The sequence below is a fragment of the Hypanus sabinus genome, chromosome 11 (assembly GCF_030144855.1).
Source record: "Hypanus sabinus isolate sHypSab1 chromosome 11, sHypSab1.hap1, whole genome shotgun sequence".
Taxonomy (NCBI): Eukaryota; Metazoa; Chordata; class Chondrichthyes; order Myliobatiformes; family Dasyatidae; genus Hypanus; species Hypanus sabinus.
Window position 1 is genome coordinate 15,369,282 of NC_082716.1, and position 22,991 is coordinate 15,392,272.

Consider the following 22,991-nt stretch of genomic DNA (forward strand, 5'->3'; position numbering starts at 1 on the left):
GATGAGGAAAAACTTCTTCACACAGAGAATGGTGAATCTGTGGAATTCTCTGCCACAGGAAACAGTTGAGGCCGGTTCATTGGCTATATTTAAGAGGAAGTTAGATATGGCCCTTGTGGCTAAAGGGATCGGGGGTATGGAGAGAAAGCAGGTACAGGGTTCTGAGTTGGATGATCAGCCATGATCATACTGAATGGCGGTGCAGGCTCAAAGGGCCAAATGGCCTACTCCTGCACCTATTTTCTATGTTTCTATGTTTCTATAAGCCAGCAGGTTTACAAATGTATGATGGATGAAACATGAATGTCAGATCATGTCCAAGATATCCTTCAGTGGAAGGGCGAACAGCCAGAGGTAATGGTACATATTGGTACCAGTGACATAGGGCGGAAAAGGGAAAAGGTCCTGACAAAAGACTACAGAGAGTTAGGAAGGAAGTTAAGAAGCAGGGCCACAAAGGGAGGAATCTCAGGATTACTACCTGTGCCACGTAATAGTGAGAATAGGAATAAAATGAGGTGGAGGATAAATGCACGGCTGAAGACATTGGAGCAGGGAGCAGGGATTCAGATTTCTAGATCATTGGGAAATCTTTTGGGGCAGATGTGACCTGTACAAAAAGGACAGGTTGCACTTGAATCCCAGGGGACTAATATCCCGGCAGGGAGGTTTGCTAAATCTACTGGGAAGAGTTTAAACTAGAATTGTTGGGGGGTGGAAACCAAACTGAAGAGACTGAGGAAAAGGAGGTTGGCTCACAAATAGAGAGCTTGTAGACAGTGCGAGAGGGAGGATAGGCAGGTGATAGAGAAGGGACACGTTCAGACCGAAGGTTTAAGGTGTGTCTATTTTAACGCTAGGAGTGTTGTGAAAAAAGTGGATGAGCTTAGAACATGGATCAGTACTTGGAGATATGATGTGGTGGTCATTTCAGAGACTTGGATGGCTCAGGGGCAGGAATGGTTACCTCAAGTGCCAGGTTTTAGATGGTTCAGAAAGGACAGGGAGGGAGGCAAAAGAGGTGCGGGCTTGGCACTGTTGATCAGAGATAGTGTCACGGCTGCAGAAAAGGTGGACGCCATGGAGGGATTGTCTATGGAGTCTCTGTGTGTGGAGGTTAGGAACAGGAGGGGGTCAATAACATCACTTGGTGTTTTTTTATAGGCCGCCCAATAGTAACAGGGATTTCAAGGAGCAAATAGGGAAACAGATCCTGGAATGGTGTAATAATAACAGAATTGCCATAATGGGAGATATTAATTTCCCAAATATCAATTGGCATCTCCCTAGAGCAAGGGGTTTAGAAGGGGTAGAGTTTGTTAGGTATGTTCAGAAAGGTTTCTTGACACAGTATGCAGATAAGCCTACAAGAGGAGAGGCTGTACTTGATTTGGTATTGGGAAATGAACCTGGTCAGTTGTCAGATCTCTCAGTGGGAGAGCATTTTGGAGATAGTGATCATAATTCTAACTCCTTTATAATAGCATTGGAGAGAGATAGAAACAGACAAGTTAGAAAAGTGTGTAATTGGAGTAAGGGGAATTATGAGGCTATCAGGCAGGAAATCGGAAATTTAAATTGGAAAGAGATGTTCTCAGGGAATTGTACGGAAGAAATGTGACAAATATTCAGGGGAATATTTGAGTGGAGTTCTGCACAGGTACTTTCCAATGAGACAGGGAAGTTATGATAGGGTACAGGAACCGAGGTGTACAAAGGCTGTAATAAATCTAGTTGAGAAGAAAAGGAAAGCTTGCAAAATGTTCAGAGATCTAGGTAATGTTAGAGATCTAGAAGATTATAACAGGAAGGAGGGTAAAAAGGAAATTAGGAGAGCTAGAAGGGGCCACGAGAAGGCCTTATCGGGCAGGATTAAGGAAAACCCCAAAACATTCTCCAAGTATGTGACGAGTAAAAGGATAAGACGTGGAAGTATGGGACCTATCAAGTGTGACAGTAGGAAAGTGTGTATGGAACCGGAGGAAATAGCAGAGGTACTCAATGAATACTTTACTTCAGAATTCATTATGGAAAAGGATCTTGGTGATTGTAGTGATGACTTGCAGCAGCCTGAAAAGCTTGATGATGTAGGTATTAAGAAAGAGGATGTGCTGGAGCTTTTAAAAATCATCAAGTTTCATAAGTCACCGGGACTGAAAGAGATGTACCCCAGGCTACAGTGGGAGGCAAGGGAGGAGATTGCTGAGCCTCTGGCGATGATCTTTGCATCATCAATGGGGACAGGAGAGATTCCGGAGGATTGAAGGTTTGCGGATGTTGTTCCTTTATTCAAGAGTGGGAGTAGAGATAGCCTAGCATGTTATAGACCAGTGAGTCTTACCTCAGTGGTTGGTAAGTTGATGAAGAATATCCTGAGAGGCAGGATTTATGAACATTTGGAGAGGCATAATATGATTAGGAATAGTCAGCATGGCTTTGTCAAAGGCAGGTCATGTCTTACGAGCCTGATTGCATTTTTTGAGGATGTGGCTAAACACATTGATGAAAGTAGAGCAATAGATGTAGAGTATATGGATTTCAGCAAGACATTTGATAAGGTACCCTGTGCAAGGCTTATTGAGGAAGTAATGAGGCATGGGATCTAAGGGGACATTGCTTTGTAGATCCAGAGCTGGCTTGCTCACAGAAGGCAAAGAGTGGTTATAGACGGGTCATATTCTGTATGGAGGTCGGTGACCAGTGGTGTGCCTCAGGGATCTGTTCTGGGACCCCTTCCCTTTGTGATTTTTATAAATGAGGAAGTGGAGGGATGGGTTTGTAAGTTTGCTGATGAGACAAAGGTTGGAGGTGTTGTAGATAATGTGGAGGTCTGTCAGAGGTTACAGCAGGACATTGATAGGATGCAAAACTGGGTTGAGAAGTGGCAGATGGAGTTCAACCCAGATAAGTGTGAAGCAGTTCATTTTGGTAGGTCAAATATGATGGCAGAATATGGTATTAATGCTAAGACTCTTGGCAGTGTGGAGGATCAGAGGGATCTTGGGGTCCAAGTCCATAGGACGCTCAAAGCAGCTTGGCAGGTTGACTCTGTCGTTAAGAAGGCATATGGTGATTTGACCTTCATCAATCATAGAATTGAATTCAGGAGCCAAGAGGACCCTGGTCAGACCCCACTTGGAGTGCTGTGCTTAGTTCTGGTTGCCTCACTACAGGAAGAATGTGGAAGCCATAGAAAGGGTGCAGAGGAGATTTACAAGGATGTTGCCTGGATTGGGGAGCATACCCTATGAAAAAAGGTTGAGTGAACTCGGCCTTTTCTCCTTAGAGTGAAGGAGGATGAGAGGTGACCTGATAGAGGTGTATAAGATGATGAGAGACATTGATAGTGTGGACAATCAGAAGCTTTATCCCAGGGCTGAATGGGTTGCCAGAAGAGGACACGGGTTTAAGGTGTTGGGGCGTAGGTACAGAGGAGTTGCCAGGGGTAAGGTTTTTATGCAGAGAGTGGTGAGTGCGTGTAATGGCCAGTCAGCAACAGTGGTGGAGGCAGGTATGATAGGGTCTTTTAAGAGACTTTTGGATAGGTACATGGAGCTTAGAAAAATAAAGGGCTATGGGTAAGCCTAGGGACATGTTCAGCACAACTTTGTGGGCCGAAAGGCCTGTATTGTGCTGTAGGATTTCTATGTTTCTATGAATGTAAGGAAGGACAAGCCAATGAATGGGTACAAATGCAGACAGAATAAAAGAGTTAAATTGTACCACAGAAAGAATATTTAAAAGGGCAAAGGATTCAGGACTAAAGGTGCTGAATTTAAATGTGCGTAGCATTCAGCATAAGGTGGACAAACTCATAGCACCATTAGAGATTGGTCGGTATGAGGTTGTGAGCATCACTGAGTCATAGCTGAAAGAAGGCCATAGTTGAGAGCTGAACATCAAAGGATATACAAAGATTGCAAATGTCACTCCACTCTTTAAAAAGGAAGGAAGGCAAAAGAAAGGAAATTATAGGCCAGTTAGCCTAACCTCAGTGGTTGGGAAAGTGTTGGAGTCTATTATTAAGGATGTGGTTTTGAAATACTTGGAGACTAATGATAAAATAAATCAAAGTCAGCAAGGGTTCTGTCAAGGGAAATCTTGCCTGACAAATCTACTAGATTTTTTCAAGGAAGTAACAAGCAGAGTGGATAAAGGAGAGGCAGTGGGTGTCTTTTACTTGGATTTTCAGAAGGCATTTGATAAGGTGCCACACATGAGGCTGCTTAACAAGATAAAATATTAGGGCATTACTGGAAAGATACTGACATGGATGGCTGACAGGCAAGAGGCAGCGGGTGGGGATGAAAGGGGCTTTTTCTGGTAAGCTGCCGGTGAGTAGTGGTTTTCCTCAGGGGTCAGTATTGGGACGCTACTGTTCACATTATTTGTCATTAATGGAAATGATGGCTTTGTGGCAAAGTTTGTGGATGATACGTAGAAAGGTTGAGGAGTTAGATAGTATCAGTCAGCAATGTGATTGCAGCAGGACTTAGACAAATTAGAAGAATGGGTGAAGAAGTGGCAGATGGAATGCAGTGTTGGGAAATGTATGATAATGCATTTTGGTAAAAGGAACAATTGTGCAGACTATTATCTAAATAGGGAGAAAGTTCAAACATCAGAGGTGCAACAGGAGTTGAGAGTTCTTGTGCAAGACTCCCTGAAGGTTAATTTACAGGTTAAGTTTGTGGTGAAGAAGGCAGATGCAATGTTGGCATTTATTTCAAGGGAAAAGCAAGAAGATAATGTTGAGGCTTTATAAGTCGCTAGTCAGGCCGCACTTGGAGTATTATCAACAGTTTTGGGCCCCATATCTCAGAAAGGATGTGTTGTCATTGAAGAGAGTCCAGCAGAGGTTCACGAAGTGGATTCCAGGGATGAAGGGGTTAACATTTGAGGAGTATTTGGCAAATTTTGGCCTGTATTTACTGGAATTTTGAAGAATGCAGGAGAATCTCATTGAAATCTACCGAATGTTGAAAGGACTAGATAGGGTGGATATGGAGAGGAAGTTTCCTCTGACGGGGAGGAGGGGGATAGCCAGAACTTGAAGACATAGCCTCAAAATTAGAGTGACCTTTTAGAACAGAGGTAAGGAGGAATTTTTTTTCAGCCAGAGAGTAGTGAATCTGTGGAATGCTCTGCCACAGACTGCATTGGAGGCCAGGTCCATGGGTATATTTTAGGTGGAAGTCGATCATTTCCCGATCAATCAGGGCATCAAAGGACGTGACAAGAAGGCAGGTGTCTGGGGTTGCGTTGGATCTGGGATAAGTTATGATGGGATGGTAGAACAAATCCAATGGGCTGATTCTGTTCCTATGACTTACGGTCTTCTGGTCTAAGACCATAAGCATACATTCAATGGCTCCTTTATTAGGCACAAGGGGTACCTAATAAAGTGGCCACTGTATGCATATTAATGAACAGAAAATTGGTGGAATGTTGCAAAGTACTGTTTTGTAAATTGAGGAAGTGTGAAAAGTAATGTCTAAAGGACGCTAACATAAGAGATAGAATTACGGTCAAGAATATGGCAGCATTACTGGGAAGGAAACAAGACACAAAAACACTGGGGGAACTCAGGAAGGAAAATAGACAGTTGACATTTCAGGCTGAGTCCCTCATCAGGACTTGATGAAAGGTCTCAGCCCAAAATCTTGCAGGCATGTTCAATACATCCAAGAAACATAATAGAAACAGTGAAAGAATCAATGAAAGGGAATGGCCAGTGTGACAGGCACCCTTGACAATTACTGTTAACCTTCCTGAAGCAATGTTCTATCCAGTCCACCTTCATGGAAGCAATGTTCCCATAAATTTGTAATGACCAGGGTGTGAAAAACTCTTGTGCTGTGCAATTTTTTGTCCAGTGACAATAACATGTGTGCATTGAATTTATAAGTGGAAGTAAACTTGAAGATATTGCCTCATCATTATTTGAGATTAGACCAATCGGTGTAGTGTTGTCAGCAAATTGAATTTGCATATTAGAGCTGCAGGTAGTGACACAGCCATGGGTATACAGAGAGTAAAGCAGGAGACTTAGTACACAGCCCTGAAGGGCAACTGTGTTGAGGGTCAGAGGGGCAGAGGTGCCAGAAAGTCCAGGACCCAGCTACACAAGGCAGGGTGAAGGTTGAGGTCTCTGAGCTTCTTGTCAAGTCTGGAGGGAATTATGGTGTTGAATGCTGAACTGCAGTCCAAGAACAGCATTCGCGATTAAGCATCCTTCTTCTCCAGATGTGCAAGGATTGCGTGTAGAGCTGTGGCTGTTGCATCATCTGTTGATCGGTTGTGTTGATTGGCAAATTGTAGTATTTCAAGTGTGGGTGGCAGCATGCTGCAGATGTAGTCCTTGACCAGCCTCTCAAAGCATTTGCTTATTATTGAAGTGAGTGTGTTACGTACCCCGTAACTGGGTTAACAGATCAGCAGAAAATGGAATGATACATTGGAGTCTGGTGGTACTATAACTAAAGGTGTTTATTAGTAAACTAAGCAATACAGTATCAATAATGCCAATATACATATAAACCAGGTTAGCAATGATAAATACAGAAGTGCAGGAATAAGAATGAAAACCAAGCTCTATCAAATCTAGGGGTAAATGAATTGTCATAAGAGAATATAGAGTTCAGTTCAGTTGGTGCTGAGGTTGTTGTTGTTGTGTTGCAATGTTGGAGAGAGAGAGAGAGAGAGAGAGAGAGAACAAGCAAGAGATGAGCAGCTGCAGCAGGCAAACCTTCCATCATCTTCTTGTTCCGTTGTACCGTTGGGTCACCGATTATGACCCTTCCGTTCCAGGCTAGACCGTTCTTCAGTGATGCACTCATCACCCAGGCAAGGGCGGACACACACACAAGTCCCCACCGGTCTGCCTTCATCCACCGTGAGCTCCGGACAGATTCTCCTGAACCGATCCTCCAAGCCCCCCACCTTCCTGTGGGTGCACAACACTCTTTCAGTGTCCACTGGTGTGTCTGAGGGTGTCTCCCGAGACCCATCTTTTATCCCCACTGGCGGGGTTTCAGCCATCCATCAACTCAATATGTCCATGTCCATCAAACTAGGCCACTCCCTGCTGTCTCAGCAAGAATATTAACGAGCAAAGAAGTGTCCTTAATGCTAATATTATCTTTGCAAATGCTAATATTATCTTTGCACAGGAGACCCATATTAGGAGGGAGGATAATCAACGCTTTTTTAGGTTCTGGAAGGGTCAACAATTTCACTCGAATTGTACCGCCAAAATTAGGGGTGTGTCTATTTTTATAGACCCCTCAATTTCGTTTACACATCATGAAATTATTTCTGATCCACAGGGCAGATTTTTGTTGATAACTGGTTCACTTTTTAATCGAAAAGTGGCTCTAGTTAATATTTATGCTCCAAACTTTGACTGCCCTGAATTTTTTAAACGTTTATTTACTTCCCTTCCTAATCTAAATGAATATATGTTGATAATGGGTGGAGATTTCAATTGTTGTCTGAATCCTTTGATGGATAGATCTAAACCTATTCGAACTCTTCCGAATAGATCAGCCTTACTTATTAATTCCTTTATGGTTGATTCGGGAATTACTGAAATATGGCGGTTTTTGAACCCTAAAGATAAAGAATTTTCGTTTTTTTTCACATGTATATCACAGTTATTCTAGAATTGATTATTTCCTTATTGATCATCGTTTATTAACAGATGTTACTGATTGTAAATATGATTCTATTGCCATTTCGGATCATGCACCTTTGAAGTTATCTATCAAGATTTTGGACTCTTCCAATAATACTAGATCTTGGAGACATAACGCTACTTTGCTTCAAGATCCAGAATTTATCACCTTCATAAAACAGCAAATTGACTTGTTTTTCTCAACAAACTATACTGAAGAGATTGACAGAGGAATACTTTGGGACTCTTTTAAGGCTTTTATCCGTGGACAAATTATCTCATATTCTGTTGGTAAAAGAAAACAAAGATATTTAGATATTGCTTTATTAGTGGATAAAATTAAAGAAATTGATAAGATTTATTCCGTGACTCCTGCCAAAGAACTTTATAAGAAGAGAGTTGAGCTTCAAATGGAGCACAGCTTATTATTATCTTCTTCAATTGAGAATCAATTAATTAAGACCAGGGCTCAATTTTATATTCATAGTGATTGAACTGGTAAATTGTTAGCTAACCAATTAAAAGCTATTTTGACTAAGCGACAAATTATTAAAATTCCTAAACAAGACTGTAATCTGACTACTGATCATAAAGAAATTAATAACACTTTCCAAGATTTTTATAAATCTTTATATCAATCAGAATTTGATGGCGATCTGTCCATGATGGATAAACTTTTTAACAATTTGAATATTCCCAAACTGACAGATGAAGATCGAAGCTTGTTCGATGCTCCTATTTCTATGGCCGAAATAGGAGAGGCTATCTCATCAATGAATTCAGGGAAAGCTCCTGGTCCTGATGGTTATATTATAGAATGTTTTAAAACTTTTTCTTCTTCGCTTTCCCCTTGGTTATGTGAAATCTTTAATGATGCATTTGCTAAGAAGAGATTACCCCAGTCTTTTAATGAAGCTACTATCTCTCTAATTCTTAAAAAAGATAAGGATCCTACTTTATGTGCATCTTATCGCCCTATATCGCTATTAAATGTAGACTCTAAGATTCTTACAAAAATTTTAGCTATTAGGTTAGAAAAGTTACTATCACAGATTATTTCAGAAGACCAAACTGGTTTTATTAGGAACCGGTATTCCTTTTTTAATGTTAGAAAATTGATTAATATAATTTATACTTCATCACCCACAACCTCAGAATGTGTTATTTCATTAGATGCTGAAAAAGCTTTTGATAGAGTTGAATGGACATACTTATTTAATGCTTTGAGAAATTTTAATTTTAGTCCTAATTTTATATCATGGATTAAGTTAGTATATTATAAACCTGTTGCTTCTGTTCTTACAAATAATTACAGATCCTCTTTTTTTCAATTATCTCATGGTACGAGACAAGATTGTCCCTTAAGTCCTTTATTATTTAATATCGCATTAGAACCTTTAGCCATTGCTATTCGTGAATCTCCTAATATTTTTGGTATTACCCGTAATGAGAAGTTATACAAGTTATCACTTTATGCTGATGACTTGTTGTTATATATTTCTGATCCTGACAGGACTATTCCCGCTATTTTATCCTTGTTGGCTCAATTTGGTAGTTTTTCTGGTTATTAGCTAAACTTGGATAAGAGTGAATTATTCCCTTTAAATGCGCAAACTTTATCGAATGACAGGATACCATTCAAAGTTGTTACTGATAACTTTATCTATTTAGGTATAAAAATTACCAAGAAATATAAAGATTTATTCAGACTGAATTTTTTACCTATGCTTCATCAAATTCAACAACTTACTACAAGATGGTCTCCCTTATCCTTATCATTAGTTGGTCAGATTAATGCTATTAAAATGATGATTTTACCAAAATTTTTATATTTATTTCAAGCCTTACCAATTTTTATTCCTAAATCTTTTTTTGATAATATTGATTCAAAAATTTCCTCATTTGTGTGGCAAAATAAAAACCCCAGGTTAAGTAAAAGGCAGTTACAAAAATCTAAAAAAGATGGTGGTTTAGCTTTACCTAACTTTAGATTTTACTATTGGGCGAATAATATTCGAAACTTAATATATTGGAAATTAGATTTGGATTTACCATTGTGCCCACAGTGGGTAAATTTAGAATGCAATGATGCACAGGGATATTCTCTATTCTCCGTTCTTGGTTCTTCTCTTCCTGCTGATTTAGTTAAATTCAATAAACAGATATCCAACCCTATTGTCAAACATACATTACGAATTTGGTTTCAATTTCGTAAGTTTTTTACTCTGAAAAACTTTGTTCTTGATAGCCCTATCTTACTTAACTTCTTTTTTAAACCTTCTTTGACAGATCAAGCTTTTAGCATATGGAAAAGGAAAGGTATAATATGTTTTCGTGATCTTTTTTTTTGAAGGTAGTTTGATGTCTTTCGACCAACTTTCCAACAAATTTAAGTTACCTAAATCTAACTTTTTTAGATATCTACAAATCAGAAATTTTTTATATAAAGTTCTACCATCCTTCCCCAATTCAACTTTGATAGATTTTTCAGATATGATTTTTACCTTAAATCCTTGTCAGAAGGGATTAGTGGCTCTTATTTATAATATGATTATGAAGATACAACCAGAAATATCAGGTAGAATTAAACAAGAATGGGAAAAAGAACTTCAATGTAATATATCAACAGAAAAATGGGAAAAAAATTTACAAATGGTTAATTCTTCTTCTATATGTGCTAAACATGCTTTAATACAATTTAAGGTTGTACATAGAGCTCATATGTCTAAAGATAAGCTTGCTCAATTCTATTCTCATATTAACCCTCAATGTGACAGATGTCATTCAGATGTGGCCTCATTGACCCATATGTTTTGGTCATGTCCCACCTTATATAACTATTGGAAGGACATATTTGCTACCATTTCCTCAATTTGGAATATTGATTTACAACCTCATTTTATTACTGCAATTTTTGGTATACCAAATGAGGATGGTAATCGGTTTTCCCCTTCAATTAGATGAATGATCGCCTTTGTAACATTAATGGCCAGAAGGTCTATATTACAAAATTGGAAAGAGGTAAATCCTCCTACCACGTTTCAGTGGTTCTCCCAAACTATTTCTTATCTGAGCTTAGAAAAAATTAGAAGCACTATTTTTGACTCATCAATTAAATTTGAAGAAACTTGGGGACCGTTCTTTCGACACTTTCATATGAATTAATTTGGCCTCTTCCAGACCTTTTCTCTTTTTATTCTTGTTCTGGTATGGAGTTCCGGAGTTTTTGACACTATCATATACATATAAACTATTATTATTGCCCATGTTAGTTTAGTTTAGGTTTAATTTTTTTTCAATATATATTTTTTTCTTGTATTTTTAATTTTTTTTTTCTTTTGATGATTATTCTTACTCTTTTTCATGTATAATTAATATAGGTTTGATTGATTAATGTACTATTTTTACTGATATTTTAATAGGATATTGTTATCTTATTACTAATTCAACTTCAAGTCTAGTGCACTTATAACCTATTCAATATTATGTTATGTTTTTATATATATGAAATTCAATAAAAAGATTGAAAAAGAAAAAAAAGAAGTGTCCTTGTAGCAAAAGATTGTTTACCTTTCTGTCAGTCAAGAAGCCCTAATACTAAATCATGAGACTCTCTCTCTCTTATCTGTAGCAGATGCCTCTACCTCTGTTCTTCATCTCTCTCTCTCATTAGCAGCATAGTTCCCAGAGGGGGGGTGGGGGTCAGCTCTGTATCCCATTTCCATCTGGCTTGTTCATCACACATAACATCCCCACCCTGCAAAGAATTTTTACTGAGGAAAAATTCACTAGTAAAGCACATTGCAGAGTCTAATATAACACAGGAGTGATCATTAACTACCAGAGTAACACAGATATACTTTCAAATCTAACACCTGGATAAACATTGTCAGTCCCCTTTACACGTTGTATTTTAATATCAAATTCTTGTAACAACAGACTCCAACTTAATAACTGCCAATTTTTATTCTTCATGTTAGTCAAAAATACCAAGGGGATGTGATCAGTAAAAACTATCAATGGTTTCTGTGCTGAACAAATGTAGATCTCAAAATGCTGTAACGCCAGGATAAGTGCCAGTAATTCTTTCTCTACAGTGGAATTAATTCTTAGCTTATGTGTATATTACAAAGTGTCAACCAATACATGTGTGATTATAATGTAGTACATTACAGAAGTTTGTGCAAATACTAATCTCCAGTTTACTTTTAAACCTAATTCAGTCAATCTTCCATGATGTTTTTATCTTTCACATGCTTTGTTACAAACAAAAGAAAGTCAAATTCCAGCGATTCTCTCTCTCTCTCTCTTATCTGTGGCAGATGCCTCTACCTCTGTTCTTCATCTCTCTCTGTCATTAGCAGCATAGTTCCCGGGGGGGGGGGGAGTGGCTGGTCACCTCTGGACCCCAATTCCATCTGGCTTGTTCAACACACATAACAAGTGTTCACACATAACCAGTTGTTCAGACACGTTATCTTGGCTCTTTTAGGTACAGGAACAATGGTGGATGTTTTGAAGCAGGAGGGCACTCTACAATGGGAGAGGGAGGGAATTAAAATGTCTGTAAACACACCAGCCAGCTGTGCTGTGTACATCCTGAGTATCCGCCCTGGGATGCCGTCCGGTCCTGCGGCCTTGCGACTGTCCACTCGTTGGAAACACCTGCGTACTTCAGCCTCAGGGATGACCAACGTGCAGGTCACTTCGGCAGCTCTCCTCCGGGGCTCAGTGTTGGCAATATCGAATCAAGCGTAAAAAAGATTTAGCTCATCTGGAGAGAGGCAATGATGTTGGAAATTTCACAGCATTTAGCTTTGAAGTCTGTGATAGTGTACAGACCTTTCCTTAAGCTGAGTGTGCAGCTGGTGGAAAGTTGTATCTGGATCTTGTCCCTGTATTGTTGTTTTGCTGCCTTGATGACTTTTCACAGATCATAGCTGCATTTCTTGAGCTCCTGCTGATTGCCAGCAAAGTAAGTCCTGTGTCATGCAGTAAGTACTGCTCGCACGGAACTGCTGATCCAGGCTTTCTGGTTTCAATAGACCCTGACCAGTTTCTGGGGGACAACATCCTCAATGCACTTCGGATGAAACTCAGGACCCCATACGTGAACTCGGAGACATCATCATCATGGAAGACATTGTAGTTGACACCATCAAAGCAGTCCTGTCGCGTGGCGGCCGATTGGCCAGACAGTGGACAGTTTTAACTATGGCCAACTCTTGTTTCAATGGGGTTGGGAGTCTTGCACACCTCAGTCTCCTGAGAAAGTGTCGGCACAGCTGTGCCTTGTTGGCTAATGAGGAGGCATGAGGCTATTTACTGCTAAAAACTGGTTAAAACTGGTTTAAACCGGTTAAAAACAATTTATACTGGTAAAATTGATTTAAACCAGTTTGTACTGGTTAAAACTGGATTAAACTGGTTTATACTGGTTTAACCCAGTTAAAGCACAATTATAATGGTTAAAACCGGTTTTAGCTGGTTCATACTGGTTAAAACCTGTTTTACTGGTTAAAACTGGTTTAAACAGGTTTATACTGGTTTAAACCATTCAAAACTGGTTTACACTGGTTAAAACCATTTAAAACTGGTTGAAACTGGTCATAATAGGTTTACACTGGTATAAACCGCTTAAAACCGGATTATACTGGTTAAAACCATTTAAACCAGTTTATTCTGGTAAAAACTGGTTATAACTGTTTAAACTTGTTCATATCAGTTAAAAGCGGTCAAAACCAGTTTATACTGGTAAAACCGTATTATTCTGGTTAAAACCAGTCAAATCATGTTTCTACAGGTTAAAACAGATTTAAACTGGTTTATATGGGTTAAAACCGCTTTGTATGGTTTAAACTGGTTAAAACTGGATTATAATGGTAAAAACTGGTTGAAACTGCTTAATACCAGTTTAATCCAGTTTATACTGGTAAAAACTGGTCTCGGCCCAAAACATCGACAGCAATTCTCCCTATAGATGCTGCCTGGCCTGCTGTGTTCCACCAGCATTTTGTGTGTGTTGTTGTAGAAAACTGGTTATAAGTGGTTTAACCCTGTTTAAACTGGTTTATACAGCTTAAAACCGGTTAAATTATGTTTCTACTGGTTAAAACCATTTAAACCGGTTTATACTAGTAGGGTACCAGTTTAAACCTGTATATACTGGTTTAAACAGGTTAAAACAGGATTTTGCTGGTTAAATCCAGTTTATACTGGTTAAAACTGTTTTAAACCAGTTTATACTGGCTAAAACCGGTTTAAACCGGTCTACATTGTTTAAAAATGGTCAAAACCGGTTTCTACTGTTTAAAAACAGTAACTGAGGTGCTACCAGCTAGAGGACAATTGGTCATTCTCCAATTGGTGGGTCGCTGGTGGCACAGCTCGAAGAACCAGAAGGGTCTATTTCATGCTGTATCTCTAAATAAATAAAAATTATAACAGTGCTGTGAGATTGTACAAGGTAAAACAACAGTTACAGAGAAATTGTACTGTAGGTGCACAATAGAGTATGGGGTCTATTTTATAAATAGGAACTAGACCCGTCTAAGAAAAGGGAATCAGATTCTGTATGACAGAAGTAGGGTTGGAAAGGTAAAAGAAAAAGGATCCTGTGGCTATCCTGCAGTACAAGTTAAGTCCCATAGGGCAGGAAACAGATTGTGCAAGGAGGTTTTGCAAAGGACATAAACTAACTTTTCATCAAACTCGTCCTCTAATTTTCTAAGTCCAAATTTACAATTAGTTTAATTAAGCATTCTTTGTTGTCTATATAATTCAATAATGGTTATATGTACAAAGTATATGAATATCAGACATCATTATGACACCTCAGTTAAAGTGAAAAAGAAGTTATACTTGTATTCCAGGCTCTTCGTGCTTTCCATTCCAGTTAGTTTGATGTTTTGTAGCTATAACAGGTGACAAGAAAGTTTTAAATGAACCTGAGACATCTCCCTTGTTGTTGAAGTGCAACGAGACATTCCAGTTGAAAAAAAAAGGCAACAAGAAATGGTTGAGTAAAAAAACAGCACAGCACATGCTTCTTTGGGAAACGACAGAAACAAAAAGGCAGAAAACAGAAGAATTCACAGGTTCATAAACAGTGAGTACTGGGTGATAATAATCACAAATAAGAGTAGAAATATTTGGCTACATTGGAAAGATTGACATGTCTGATCACAAGAGATAATTTAATATTGTATATTGAGAAGATTGTGCAGTATTTAAAGCAAATGGAACAGCCTGTGACAAGTGTGTGCCAATTCTGCTGAGTGCATTTGATTTAAAGGCATACAGTTTGCTTAGAAGTTTGACTGTTTCTACCAAAGCAGCTGAAATGAGCTTTGCTGATATCGTGAAAGTAATGCGGGAACGTTTTGATCCAAAACCATTGTTGATTGCAATATGATTTAGGTTTCAGAAGTCAATCAAAAGGAAGCGGAGTCCATTTCAGCATATGAGGCTGAATTGAAGAGATTGTTGCAGCATTGTCAGTTCTATAGGAAGATTTACAAGAATGTTGCCAGGTCTGAAGGACTGAGTTATAAGGGAGGATTGAATAGGTTAGAACTTTATTCCTTGGAACATAGAAGATTGAGAAGAGATTTGAGAGACGTATACAAAATAATGAGGGGTATAGATAGAGTAAATGCAAGCAGGCTCTTTCACTGAGGTTATGTGGGACTACAACCAGAGGACATGAGTTAAGGCTGAAAGTCAATTAGTTTAAGGGGAACACAAGGAGAAACTTCTTCACTCAGAGGGCCGGGTCCTGAGAGTGTGGGATGAGCTGCCACCACAAGTGGTTCATGGGAGCTCAATTTCAATGTTTAAGTGAAGTTTGGATAGGTACATGAATGGTAGGGGTGTGAAGAGCTACGGTCCCAGTGCATGTCAAAGGGAATATACAGTTTAAATGGTTTGGCATGGACTGGATAGGCTGGAGGGCCTGTACCTTGCTGTACCTTTCTATGACTCTGTGACTCCAACATTTACAAAGATGTTTCTGGGGCTTGAGAATCTGAGTTATTGGGAAAGGTTGAATAAGTTGGGACATTATTCCCTGGAGTGAAAGAACATGAGTGGAGATCTTTTAGCGGCTGATGCACCATCAATAACTCTAGGAGACTGGAAGTCAACGATAGGCTTTTATTAACAGTGAAAAGGGAGCACGACCATGTCGAAGACTGAGGGAGGAGCAGTGCCCCAATCGCCTTTATACACCATACACATTGACAAGTTCCTCCTTGTCCTTCAAATTAAAACCTCCAAAATAAACTCTTAAGTACTTGTTAAACATGGTTCCCATTCAGAAATCCTAGTTGACTCTGAATTACCTTTATAATTATTTTCTAATTGCCTTTTTTTTTAACCACATCCTTAATAAGACATTCCTGTTTTTTGACTATTGATGTCTGTATAACCATCCAGTTTATCGGTTTGAACTCCACCATGGACAGTCCCGGCCCAGCTGCTACAGGAGGAGGGTTGGGCATGGGGCTAGCAATCCCATTCCACATAAATCCAGTGGAAAGCCAACAGAAGCTCCAAAGACCTCATCCTGGGAGAGAAAGGATCTTAGAAGATGGACAACACCTGGGGATAATTTGAAACACAGTTTCAGAGTGACCTAAATCACATTACAGCTTTCTGTAAAATTCTATCGATTCCATTAGTTCTGTATCTGGAGCAACTCTTTTTCAGTTTAAGCTTCCTAAATGTTGTCTCTGCCAGTGATGCACCAGTTCTGAAAGGGGAAATCAAATTAAAAGATAATTTGAATAGGCTGACATTTCTCAACCAGTTCCCCATTTGTATTGTACAACAGTGCAACCCTCCTCTAATCCTTTTTAGTACACTCCCAGGATATGGGTGTCACTGTCCAACCTACCTCTTCAACTATAAGTAGTTTTCTCCAGCAGAAAAAGCTTTAACTGAAGCTGAGAAGATGCTCAACAGAATCTTTGGCTTCATGTTCTGTTGTCACCTGAACGTTTGCTTTCTAAACTGCTCCAGAGTAAAAGTGGTCAATAATGGATATAGAAACATTGTCATTGCTATCAATCCTAGTACCCAGTATAATCCCAAGCTTATTGAAAACATTCAGGTGAGGTGGTGCCTAAAATTTATATTGTTTTGTTCATTGTATGTTATTTGCATTGCATTTTATTGCTTGGAATTTAGAATTTGGTGAGAGTTAAAGGCATATTTATGTTCTTACCTTCTTATTCCGTCTTCTTCCGTCTTACATTCCAGTCCAACTGAAGGGTCTCCACCCAAAGCATCAACTCTTTATTCCTCTCCGCAGATGCTGCCTGACCTATTGGGTTTCTCTAGGACATCGGGTGTGTTGCTCCGGATTTCCAGAATCTGCAGAATCTCTTGATTTTATGTTCTTTCCCCCTTCTCCTCTTTACTGAAATCTGAGTCAGAATATTGTGAAATTTGTTGACTTTGAGGCAGCAGTACAATGCAATACATAATAATAGAAAAAAGCTGTGAATTACAGTAAGTATATATAGATAGTTAAATAAGCAGTGGCAAAATAGAAATAAAAATAAAAATTCCATGTTTGCTTTGCAGAAAATGATGATTGAAGCCTCGTCCTACATGTATGAAGCTACAGAACATCAACTTTACTTCTCGGATGTAAAAATCCTGCTGCCTGCTACCTGGCCACCGAATCCACATATGTTTCAAAGACCAACTACTCAATCATATGAGAAGGTAGGAACAGAGGGATACAAGACTTAAACTGCTCTGAGTGACTTTCCACAACTGGAGCTTCTCCCCAGAACTGCTATTCACATGTGAGAATTTTGTGCCAAAGTTGCAGAAGTGCAGCAAAGTAACTGTAAGGGTAGACCTGGCAGGACAGTGGCTTCTAAAGATTTTCTTACAGTTACAATCTCTCATTCAGTTAATAGTCTCCCTCATAGAGCCATGGAAATGCCACACTCACAATGGAAGTGGAACTTATTCTTAGAAACAAACATATATTAATTGGAGTTTGCTAGAGTCATTGCTGGGGCTTTGCAAGTAATGGAAACATAGAAACATAGAAAACATACAGCACAATACAGGCCCTTCGGCCCACAAAGCTGTGCCGAACATGTCCTTACCTTAGAACTACCTAGGCTTTACCCACAGACCTCAATTTTTCTAAGCTCCATGTAGCCATCCAGGAACCCCTTAAAAGACCCTGTCGTTTCCAACTCCACCACCGCAGCCTGCAGACCATTCCACGCACTCACCACAATAAACTTACCCTAACATCTCCAGGACTGAAGAGTCTAAATATGGAGGGCATAGATTTAAGTTAAGAAGGGACAAAACGAAGAGAGACTTGAGGGTCAACCTTTCCACAGAGAGAGAGGTGGGTATATGGAACGAGTTGCCAGAGGAAGTGATAGAGGTATTTACAATCTCAATATTTAACAGACATTTAGGTGGGCACATGGATAGGAAATGTTTTGCAGGGGTGCCCAATCTGTGGTCCACGGACGCCTCAGTTAATGTAAGGCTGTGTGGCATAAAAAAAGGTTGGGAACCCGCGGTAGAGGGAAATAGGCCAAATGTGATGAGCTCAGGTAGGCAACTACTAAAGACTAAATTAGGTTTATTTGTCACCTGCCCATCGAAACATACAGTAAAATATGTTGTTTGTGTAAACGATCAATGCAGTCCGAGCCCGCATATGTTGCCACACTTCCGGTGCCAGCTCTGCATACCCTCAACTTACCAACCTTAACACAAACCTGGAGCGTCCAGAGGAAAATCCTACATGGCAATGAGGAGAATGTACATACTCCTTATCGTCAGTGGTGGCAATTCTTGGTTAGCATGGGTGAGTTGAGCCAAATGGACGGTTCTTATTCTCTGTAACCCTATGATTCTTTGACTCTATTGACTTTTGCATACAGTAGTAACTCATTGGATTCTGAAGGTTGTTATAGCTGGGGGCAGGGGCTAGTGGGAATAAGCTCCCACCACCTATTGAATATTCCCAATGGCACGCATCTCAAATTGCCTTTGACAACCATGTCCAGCTCCTGACCTTCACATTTGGCTGAGCTACTAAGCCTGGCAGGACTATTTCTACTGACAGGAGAACGGGTAAAGACAGGTTTTTGATAACTAAAAAACCAGTCACTTTGGGCAGAAGGGGCTCGTCATCCGTGGTTGGCAGCTCAGCTAGGAGAGGAAAAACTCTGATCTCAAACCTCTGCTGCCTTATGGCTATATGCATTCATGGGGAATTATACCTTTGGGAGTAAATCCCAAGAGAAAAATCCAGAGCAGGAGTGCCTAAGGCAGTAAGTTCAATGCTGACTGGCAACTCCTGCACTCTTGCTGGTGACAAACTGTATCAGTCACTGCCACTACTTTGGATTCATCAGATGCATGGAGCGCAGGAGCTTGCTAAATGGGCAATAGATTGCTCTCCATATTGTACTGCCCAGGCATGTGTATCATTTAGATAGCTGGGATGCGACCAATGGAGGGCATCAGTAACTAATTGGCTTTGAAGCATAAACAAAGATGCTTAAAGGACTCTGCCAGTCAAGCAGACAGGGAAGGGCTGCTGACCCAAACCTTTGACAGCTTTCTCTTTTTCTGTAGATGCTGCCTGACTGGCTAAGTTCTTCCAGCACTTCTGTTTGTGTTTCAGATTCCAGCATCTGAAGTTTTATTTATTTTCATCTCTTTTGATGATTGTCGGATCCTCTACCTGCCTAAAAGCCTGGTGTACATGAGCTTGAAAGCACTGATGAATGGACTGTGGCATTTTGGAACTCTACTGAGTCTTTAATAATATTAGGAGAATATTCAAGAAGCTAACAGGCTTGCTGTGGGTGGCCCACAACTTGGTAGCACTGGGGGATGGAACAATAGCAATAACCTTTGATGGAGGATGTACAGGACTTAATAATGGTGAAACAGTGCCAGGTTGTCATGGGTAGGTTGTGGGGGGGGGGGTGGGGTTGTTGCTTGAGATGGTGAGAAGGGGTGTATGTGACTGCAACCCTGTAAATAATCTTGTCATTGGGAGATGCCTTGAATCCCAACACCTTTGGGAGATATTGTGAGGCGGTGTTTGTGCAGGTTTCAAAGATCTATCTATATTGCTGCCCAAGGTTGCCAAGGAAGTAGTCTCATTTCCAGTAGTACTGGGATACCTTGTGCCTGGGAGCAATGGAAGGGGCTTATCACTTTATTCTGCCACAGACCCATGGAAGCAATGTCCAGGAATATTAAAATGGAGTTGGCTCTTTCATTTAGAGCTCAAGAGATGGATGAGGACATTTGGCAATGGACAGCATGGGGACAGACTCTGGAGGCATGATGAATTGAACAGCAAAGGGCATTAGGCAATATACCTGTAGGAGAGAATCTGGCACACAAGGTCAATAGGGATCCGTGTACTGGAGGTCAGCGTGGCCGAGGATCCAGGAACTTTGAGAGAGTGGGGTGTGGCAACAATTGGAATAAGGGAAAGTGGGGGATCAGAGCCAAGCACTGATGAGGGGAAGAGGAGCAAGAGTAACACTGGATCTTTAGGCTTTTTTGTAATATAATTTCAGACAGTGTATTAATCTTCCTGCTATAGAAAGTCGTCCTTTTGTGCCATGTGCAGGGACGTTCATGTGGAAAACTGCAATTTCTTTCATAGGCGAAAGTGATCATTGCTGAACCCTATCTTAAACATGGAGATGCCCCGTACACTCTGCAGTATGGTGGATGTGGCGAGAAGGGACGGTACATTCACTTCACCCCAAACTTCTTACTAAATGATGAAATGACCTCAGTTTACTGTCCAAAAGGTAAATTGTTTTAAATAACTTTGCACTGTTTTTAATACATTTTGTTTCTGACTGCTGAAGGGACATCAGAATTATTGAAGGCTATTAGCACCTCTGATACTTCAACATGTCAGACAACAACATGATTGCTCAGAGAGAGTGAGAGAGAGAGAGAGAGAGAGAGAGATGGAGAGATGGGGAGAAAGAGAGAAAGAGAAAAAAACTCTTTAAGGTGCAATGATAAGCAAGATGTGTAAATAATACCAAATAATAGATTTTTTGTTCTGTTTTAATAAAAAAAAAAGCTTAATGTTTCATCAACTACCCATCTGCATGATTTAACAACCTAATGTTTATAGTACCGGTACATTTCTTTTTCTATGTGATGCTTTCTGGGCAAGTTCGACACAGGTTAGGTGCAGTTGCTCAGATAACTGACCTAGCTGCTCAGATGCTCTCGTACCTCTAAGAACATGAAAATATTGAATTCACTATTTAAAAATAAAATTGTTTTAACAGGTAGAGTATTTGTCCACGAGTGGGCCCATCTTCGCTGGGGTGTGTTCAATGAATATAATGATATGGTTCCATTTTATTGGTCAGAGGAAGGCAACATAGAAGCAACAAGGTATGACAAATCTAACTGCATGACTTTCTTTGGGTTTTGACAGACAGACATACTTTATTGATCCCAAGAGATCTCTAATCAAGTCTATCATAGCTAAAAGGAAATAGAAATAGTTTGCATTTCTATCTCAACTGTCTATTATTTATATTGGAGGATAGGGTCAGGTACAAAATATACCAGTTTTCCAATGACATGAAAATAAGGCACGTTGTGATGAGTATATTATAATGAATATGAGAATCGAGTTTATTTTGGAACAACAGTACAGTATATATAGGAAAATATACAGTATAATATATTGTGTACATATTTTACCACTGCTGCAAAACAACGAATGTCACAACATATCTCAGGAATATTAAACCTGATTCTGATTCAGATTCTGAGAGCAAATGCTGTATTAGTAACCCCCTCCTCAGCCCTCCCTCGAAGTCTTTGTCTGCAACCTCGCCTGCCTCCTCGCCTGTATTGCTATCAAGTTCTACCACCGGAGAAAGACCGGAGCCTTGCTGCGTCTAAATAAGGAACTGTCTATTATTGTTTGGAACCCTCTCTGTGTCCACACCTTCACCAGTTAGATCCGGCCATTTACTGCTACCTTGTGTTAGGAACCGTCTCTCTGTGTTCTGTGTACGAGTCCAGGCCCTACGTCCTGCTCCATAGGTGGGTTCCTGACTCTGTGTAGAGCCCCGGCCCCAATTCCTGTTGCTAAGGAGGGGTCCCAGCTCTGTGCTCCATGTCCCTGTGTTCCTGTCTCTCTCAAGATCAAGGCTCTGTGTTCCTGTTCTGTCAAGACCAAGGCTCTGTGTTCCTGTTCTCTCAAGACCAAGGCTCTGTATTCAGCTGTCCCAAGATCAACTCAAGGCTTTGGGTTCTTGTTCTGTCCATGTGCCTTGTCGTGTACAGGACTTCAATGTCTAGACCTGCAGCCAAGCCTCGCCTAATCTTGCAGCCAAACCTCAAAGAACACAGGCTTTGCCTAATTCTGCAGCCAAGCCTCGAAAAACCCAGGCCTTGCCTAATCCTGCAGCTAATCCTTTTATGCCAGGATGAGGTTACCTTCTCAGTGGAGGGTCCACACCTTATATTCAGTCTGGGTAGCCTCCAACTTGATTGAAATAAATATCAATTTCTTCTTCTGGTAAAGAAAGTTCCCTCCTACAACCCCCCCCCCCCCACCCTTCCTTTATTCACCACTTTGACCTCTTATCTCTTCTCACCTACCTATCACCTCTTCCTAGTTTCACATCACCTTCCCTTTCTGCCATGGTCCACTCTCCTCTCCTGTCAGATTCCTTCCTCTCCAGCCCTTGACCTTTCCCACCCACCTGGCTTCATTTATCACCTTCCAACTAGGCTCCTTCCCCTCCTCTTATCTTTTATTTCTGGTGTCTTTCCTTTTCATTCTCAGTCCTGAAGAAGGGGCCTGGCCAGAAATATCAACTATTTACTCTTTTTCATAGACACTGCCTGGCCTGCTAGACAGTAGACAGTAGACAATAGGTGCAGAAGTAGACCATTCGGCCCCTTGAGTCTGAGATCATGGCTGATCATGAGCTCCTCCAGCATTTTGTGTGCATTGCCTTCGATTTTCAGCATCAGCAGATTTTCTCATGTATATATCACTGTATACTAACCTGAAATTCATTTTCTTGTGGGCACTCACTGAAGGTACAAAGAAATACAACAGAATCGATAAACAACAATACACAAACAAAGACCGAAAAAAAATCAATGTGCAAAAGAAAGCAATCTATGCAAATTCAAAAAACCCTAAAATAAATAATTAGTACTGTCAACATGAGTTGCAGAGACCTTCAAAGTGTGTCCATAGGTTGTGGAATCAGTTCAGTGTTAGGTGAGTGAAGTTGTCCATACT

The 22,991-nt window shown here is 40.1% G+C and overlaps 2 protein-coding genes across 2 annotated transcripts in view; both read left to right on the forward strand.

The window, feature by feature from the left end:
- The window catches only part of LOC132402346 (calcium-activated chloride channel regulator 1-like), a 122,840-nt gene extending 106,549 nt beyond the window's left edge, over positions 1–16,291 (forward strand). Inside the window, exon 16 of the mRNA XM_059985225.1 lies at positions 16,112–16,291. Coding sequence (XP_059841208.1) covers positions 16,112–16,291 — 180 coding nt within the window. The remainder of the gene's footprint in view (positions 1–16,111) is intronic.
- A 337-nt stretch (positions 16,292–16,628) lies between these two features.
- LOC132402348 (calcium-activated chloride channel regulator 1-like) overlaps positions 16,629–22,991 on the forward strand; it is a 70,011-nt gene continuing 63,648 nt past the window's right edge. The window contains exons 1-4 of the mRNA XM_059985226.1: positions 16,629–16,787; positions 17,264–17,407; positions 20,355–20,505; positions 21,004–21,112. Coding sequence (XP_059841209.1) covers positions 16,629–16,787; positions 17,264–17,407; positions 20,355–20,505; positions 21,004–21,112 — 563 coding nt within the window. The remainder of the gene's footprint in view (positions 16,788–17,263; positions 17,408–20,354; positions 20,506–21,003; positions 21,113–22,991) is intronic.